Here is a 7,235-nt window from a genome sequence, read left to right on the forward strand (position 1 = left end):
TAATTTATATATAATACTAAACAGACGATAGCAAACTCAATTTAGCCGCTCCGTAGCGTGGCGCAGGGTCGGAGGAAAGTAGTTCGGCTGCTCATCCACTATTGGTCCAGACTCTATCAATCTTGTCGCGAAACGACGTTATAGGAGGTACGTTATACGAAAGTTGCTACAATTTTTTCGCTACGTTCTAGGAATTGTCGTTATAGGAACGTACGTTATAGGGGGGTCGACTGTATTTACACAAATTATGTTGGAGTAGGTAAACTCGAATTCATATTGACCCATTATATTATTACCATTAATAATACAAACATTTGAGAACCAATGGCGATTCTTTAAATTATAATATACATGTTAATTTACCTATCTACAATATTAGGTACTGTATTACTAATAGGCCACCGTATTTTTTATTATTTATCAATTCCATGCTTCATATTTCAGAATTTATTACAAATGTATCAACAAGGACCAATGAGACAGGAGCTTCAATCCCCTGGAATGATTGCATATGGGCTCCCTCCTTCTATAATTAGATATGGATCATCGCCACATATGATTGCTTACGGACCATATCCTAATATGATTGGTTACGGACCATATCCTAATATGATTGGTTACGGACCATAGCCTAATATGATCGGTTACGGTCCAAATCCTAATATAATTAATTATGGACCACCTCCTAATATGGTTGGCTTTTGGCAACCAGCAGAAATGGTTGTTCATGAATCGCAACCAGGAATGTATTATGAGCAGTCAGAGCAGCAGCTGCAGCAAGGACCGCAGCAAGAATTATCTGAAATTGAGCCGCCAATTGAAGTAATTGAATATCAGCAGAAACCACAGATTCCTGGTAATGAGTCTTCTGCTCAGAATACTTCAACAGAAGAACAAGATTCGAATCTGTTATTACAAACGGACAACTTTTTATCAGATCCGAATTATCTGCCTCGTAATGGTAAATTTTATCAATATTAGAATAAAAATAATATGATAGAAATCTCAAACAGTTATATTAATGTTAACATAAGTACAGTTACATGAACTATCATGAACTATTAACTACATATTTCATGAAACTGCTGAAAAGACCAATGACAGGAAGAATGTAAATAGTTTATCTCCGAAGCCCATGCTTCGGAATATAGGTTATAACAGCGGGAGCTACAATCTATATAATTAAATTTTAATCACAAAGCATTAAAAAATCTATACAAATAATTTAAAATGGATTAAGAAAATAAAAAGGCGATAAATCTTCCTGTTCCTGGTTATTCATATCTATTGTTGACTTTTCAGCAAAATTTTCGAGCTTGTTAACTAACCAGCTCGAAAATTTACCAGCTGGAAAGTCATGGCATTAATCTTTCAATTCGAACATTAATCAATTCTACTTTTACTTGTGTTTACATATTTTCTATATTTGAACATTTTTAGTCAGCGATGAAAGTTATATTGTATCTCTGAAATCCTAATATCATTTATCCTTATTGTTGGATATGCGTAATTACACTGGTTAAAATGAAACTGATAATCTCTCAGATAGAAAGAATTTTATTCAACAGCAAGTAATTATTGAAAATATTTTTCTATTTCTCAGTCATTTAATTTATTGTAGCTTTTATGTAACGTCATATAAAATTGGTATGAATATAAAAAAAATGTAAAAATATTAACGATTATTCTAAGGATATACAAACGGAATTAATCGATTTGGTCTGTAAACGGATCAATGAATTATTAATGTTATAGCTTCAGTTAAATGCTTGACTATAATACTTCACACTTAATACAACAATTTATGTACAGTACATTAGTAATATATTAATAACTTTTGTGCTTTTCCAATCATAATTCAATTTCGAGGAATTATTAGAAAAAATTAATTAACGTTGATAACGTTTATATTCACTGTAAATAATGAATAATCGTTATATTAATTATTTGCATTGACTTTTGTGTCGTATTTAATAGTTAATAAAACTTTAATATATATATACATAATACATTGCCAAACGATCGCCTAAATATCGGGCTATTATATGGCTAATTAAATGATTAGAATAAAGTAATTTGTTACTAGAGGTAGGCATTAGGCGCCATCTCTCAAGTAAATTAATAATTAAAATTAAATAAATAAATTATTAAATTAATTTTAGAACCTTCTGGAATACAAATTCTAAACCTGAGGATGGCCTGTGAATCAGGCTGAAAACGTTTGTTTGTTTCAAATAAATTATATTTCTCGGCAAGAATAAGGTGTTAGTTATATGATTTTTATGATCTTTATAATTTCATATTTAAAAAATGTGCAGAAAAATATTTGCTTATAGAAAAATAGTAATAAATTAAGTGATAAAACAGCATATTGAAATATTAATTCTATCTTTAAAAGTTTTAAAATTATTCTTTAAACTGTTGAATTCAGGTATATTTCATTTATAATTATCATTTGATCAAATGAAAAGTTTACTTGCAAGGAATATACACTGCTGGCCATTAAAATTGTTGTACAGTACCATAATGGTGGCATGCAACAAATGCGAAATTTGCATGAAAGATGCAACATGCTGGGATATACAAATGAATAGCATTTCAATGCATGCTTGCAAAGCAGATAGGAGTAAGGCCATCTACAATCTGTATAAAAGGGAAGGATTTCTTATATATAAATTGCATTTGCAATTGGTTGCTTGTGTAAAGGTTCTGTTATGCCTTGTGTAAGAAGGAGGAATGCCTACCAGCATGTGTCAGGGTTTCATCGTGGTAGAATTGTAGCCTACTAGGTTCTATGGTTTATAATTCTGTGCTATTGCTGCTTGCATTAGTTATGATCCCATGACTGTCATGAGAATATGGAATCATTGGGTCCAGGAGGGCCTTACAGAATGAAATGCAGGATCTCAGTGGACCTTGGTCACTAACACCTGAGAAGACAGACACCTTGTTCACATCGCCTTGTGGGATCATACAGCCACATCACATACCTTGAGTCAGGAACTTTGGTCATTTTCAGAACAGCAAGCATCAGTACAATAATGTCTGTAGCACAATGGATTATCAGCACATGACCATTGCTGTGGCTTCCCTTGATACTGCAGCAGACAGGCAATGGTGCATTCAATGATGAATACGGACACAGGAGTGTTGTCACATCATCTTTTCAGACAGCCTGATTCTGCATACAGCATCATGATAGCCGTATCCATGTGTGAAGGCACCGAGGGGAATGATCATTTCCAGTTTGCATTTGTCATTGTTGTTTGGGCCCAGCACCTGGAGTGATGGTATGGGGTGCCACTGGACACGTAACCTGGTTGCCTCTTGTTCGCATAGCCAGTAATTTGGAGAGCTGGTGTTACATTTCTGATGTGTTAAGACCCGTCACTGTGCCCTATCTTTGAGGCCTTCGTCATGTTACCTTTCAATAGGACAATGCACAACCACATGTTGTCCATGCTGTCCTGGCCTTATTGAATGCAGATCTGGAGAACGTGTTGGCCAGGGCAACACATTCTCCAGATCTGTCTCCAATTGATAATATCTGGTCAATGGTTGCTGAGAAACTGGCACACCACCACTCTCCAGCTAGTATGATAGATGACTCTGGTAGAGTTGAAGCTGTGTGGACTGCTTTACCTGTAACTCTGTTCGACTCAATGCCCATCCAGATTACAGCTGTTATTGCTGCCAGGAGCGGCTGCTCTAGGTACTAATTTCTGCATGCTCTGTACCTCAAAATTACCTGCCAATTTAATCATGTCTTCCTCCCATTATACTGTATGTGTACAATAAACATGATTCTGCTATTTGCTTTCCTCTTGGTGTAGCACTTTTAATGGCTAGCAGTGTATTTGATAATGTCTTGAGCCAGCCTTGCTCATTACTGTCTTGCTCTGTGTCATGAAAAAATTTATTCCAAACATTTATTTACTACGGACTTGAATAGAATTTGAAGTATTCAAAAATAAGTTAGTGGCACATGACAAATCAATTAAGTGCTACCAACTCAGCCTCTCAAGTAAAATTTCCATTTGATTATCTTGTAATAACAACCTACCAATTATTTTTAGTTTCCTAAATATAAATTTTGTTTAAAGTAAAAATACAAAATTTAAATGGAATTTCTGTATTATAATTTTTTATTCTAAGAGTACTAAGAAAACCTTTTATTCATGCCAACTGCTGGATTTGAACACAGTTTCTTCAGAATAATCACATCTCTTAATTTCTTTGGTTATTCATCTGTCTATAACTCAATATTATAAGAAATTTCCACATCACATTCCTATGTTAGAATGTGTTTGACCAATGATGCCCAGAATGAATTAATTTACAAAGTAACAACAATATATTGAATTATGCTTTGATTATGTTCTATATAAAATTTTGTTAAAAACGAATATTAGGTAACCAAATAAATAATGTCATTTTGAAATGTAAATAAAATTGCTTGTATTTTTTATTTAAAATAATTTTATTCATCAAAATATTTACCTTCACATTCATTTACACTTTTCTCAACAGGAGGGCAGTTTGAATATACCATTTTTATAAATGATTTGAATGGCTCCCGAAAAAAACTATGTTCATCATGAATACTTGAATGTTGGTCAAACCCTCACAAAAGATTTGTACAGTGAGCAGCTACAAAGAGTATGACAAATTAAGGTTAAAACAACAATCTTTGGCAAATTGTCAAGGTGTTTTTTGCTTTACAAGATAACACTCATCCACACATTGCAGAAATTACAAGGAACAAAATAATGTAATTGGGACGGAAACTTTTATCTCGTCCTTCTTATTCTCCTGACTTATCTCTGTTTGAAAAAAACTTTTTTTATCTTTGGATAATCATATGCATGGAAAAGAATTTACAAATCACATGGCTATAAAAAGGAGTAACTTAAACTTTAATGCAGATCTGGTATTTTCAAACTGTCCTCTCATTGGGAAAGTGTAATTGAATGTAAATTCGATATTTTGATAAATAAAATTAAAATTTCATTTATCAAAAAACAAAAACTACAAGCATTTTATTCACATTTCAAAAAATGACATTTATATATCTTAACGCCCATTGACGAGATAACTGGTCAAGTTTACATAGCGTTACGAAAAACTCGGTAGTTAAGGCCACTTTTGAAAAAACATTTTTTTTTTCAATTTTTGGAATGTTTTTTAGGTCCACAAATTTTTGCAAAAATTTTTACCCGCGCGAAAAAATTTTATCGCGATTTTAATTAGCCTTTGATAAGGCTCGATTAAGGCTTAATTGTTTTTTAATAGGAGTTTTTTTTATCAAATTTAATTAATCGTTCTAAAGTTGTAGTGCACGGATTTGACTTCGGTAAAGTTATTTAAAGCTGCTTTCTGATGTCAAAAACGACCTCCAATAGTTTTTAAATTTTTTAATTAATATATTTTATTTTATATAAATTAATTAATTAGGGGGATCGGAAATCACAATAAAATTTTTAATTTTTTAAAAATATTTAAAAATATACGCCTAGTTAGTATTCACCCTACTTTAAACCCTTGTCCTCCCGAGACGTCTATGAGAATGCCTCGGGAAATCCGACTCCAGCTGTTCTCAAGGTCATCCAGCTGTGTAAAGAATGACTCATCCCTGTTTAATTTCGCAGAAAGGGGAGACAAAGGAACTTAAACTTCGAAGCTTTTTCTTCAAAATTAACGCATTTCTTTCGTTTTTTTTAAGTTTTAAGTATTTTTTATGCTTAATTACATTATAATTAAAAACAGGTGGTCGTTAAGGGGTTAATTAATATTTGGTTACCTGATAAAATTTATACATTTAAATGTTTTTTAAGTGCCATTTAAGGTTTATGATTTTGATTGGTTTAAGTATTTTTCTAATTGTACAAAAAGTTAAGTAGGTTAAACATGGAGATAAGCTATATATATTTTTTTCTATTTATTTTTAAGTCCTTTGTGTGTATTGCAAAAAGCTATTAAACACATACAACAAAATATTTTATTTATTGTTTATTTTACATCACTTTAAAATTACTTTGAATTTTTTTTAATCCAAAACCAAGAATTATTTTCTATGGATAAGTAGTAATAGTAACATCACAATTAGTCATTTAGAAAAATAAATACTTTGTTCCAAATTTACCAGAAAATTTAAGCTTTAAATTTCTACAGATAGTGAAATTAAAGTTAGAATTATAGCTTTGAACATTTTGATCATTTAGACAGTTTCTTTTGACCTTTTCATGGTAAAAGTGTGATTACAAAACTTGATTCAATACATTTTCAAAGCAATTCTAAAAATATTCGTTGACAAAAAGTTATACAACTAGATAAATTTGTCCAATTACCTCAAAATTCAGCATACAACTTTCTCAGACAGGTATGTAAATGATTATACTTATGGTTTGATTGCATACCAGGTAATGCTGCCAGTTTCTTAAAAATTACTACTACATATCCTATAAAAAGCCATGTTCAGAATTTTCAGTATATTTCATGTTTGGAAGTCTTTGAAAGGCAAGCATGTTTGTATAACACAATCAAAGAAATTATGCACAGATGATGGCATTTTAGAAAAACCACATCATTGAGCTGCGATAAGCAGATGGCCAAATTATTGTCATCCTTTAGGCTTTGTTACCTGATCATGAAGTGGTATTGGGGTAGATGGATACATGAGGGCACAGACATGGCAGCATGGAAATCATACATGTACCAATAAGAACCCCAAATCATTAGCTTTATTTGCAGTGGTGCTTGACAGAAGCATGAACTGCTATGTATTGACAATGAATTGTCTTCAGTGACAAAATCCAGTTCTGTTTGGAAACAATGACCACAATGTTAGAGAATGAAGACCACTGTTGAGTGTTTCAATCCCATCTTTACTGTTGAATGACACACTTTCTTCATTGTTGTCATGCTGGTCTGAAGAGTCATCTTGTATGACAGTCACCTCTATTAGTGGAACTGGGAATATTTTGGAAATCCTGTGCTCTAATGTGTTGCTTTTCATGGCAGAGATGCAAACAGCATTTTCCAGCATGTTAATGCTAGACTGCACACAACTAGGATTTCCCATCATGTTTCCTCATTTTCTTGGCTTTCGTAGTTCCATATTTGTTACTCATCAGGCATCTGTGGGACCAGATGGGACGCCAGCTTTAGCCATTTACAAATGTGAATAATTTGAAGCAGCAATTGAAACATTTCTGAGCAAATCTGTAGAAGGGTAG

General features: G+C 32.5%; 1 protein-coding gene across 1 annotated transcript in view; it reads left to right on the forward strand.

Moving 5' to 3' along the window:
- LOC111623273 overlaps positions 1-3,719 on the forward strand; it is a 12,990-nt gene extending 9,271 nt beyond the window's left edge. Inside the window, exons 2-3 of the mRNA XM_023365794.1 lie at positions 445-961; positions 3,487-3,719. Coding sequence (XP_023221562.1) covers positions 637-961; positions 3,487-3,719 — 558 coding nt within the window. The 5' untranslated portion in view covers positions 445-636. The remainder of the gene's footprint in view (positions 1-444; positions 962-3,486) is intronic.
- The last annotated feature ends 3,516 nt before the right edge of the window (positions 3,720-7,235 follow it).

The sequence above is a fragment of the Centruroides sculpturatus genome, unplaced genomic scaffold (genome assembly GCF_000671375.1).
Source record: "Centruroides sculpturatus isolate CEXI.00-Female unplaced genomic scaffold, Cexi_2.0 scaffold302, whole genome shotgun sequence".
NCBI lineage: Eukaryota > Metazoa > Arthropoda > Arachnida > Scorpiones > Buthidae > Centruroides > Centruroides sculpturatus.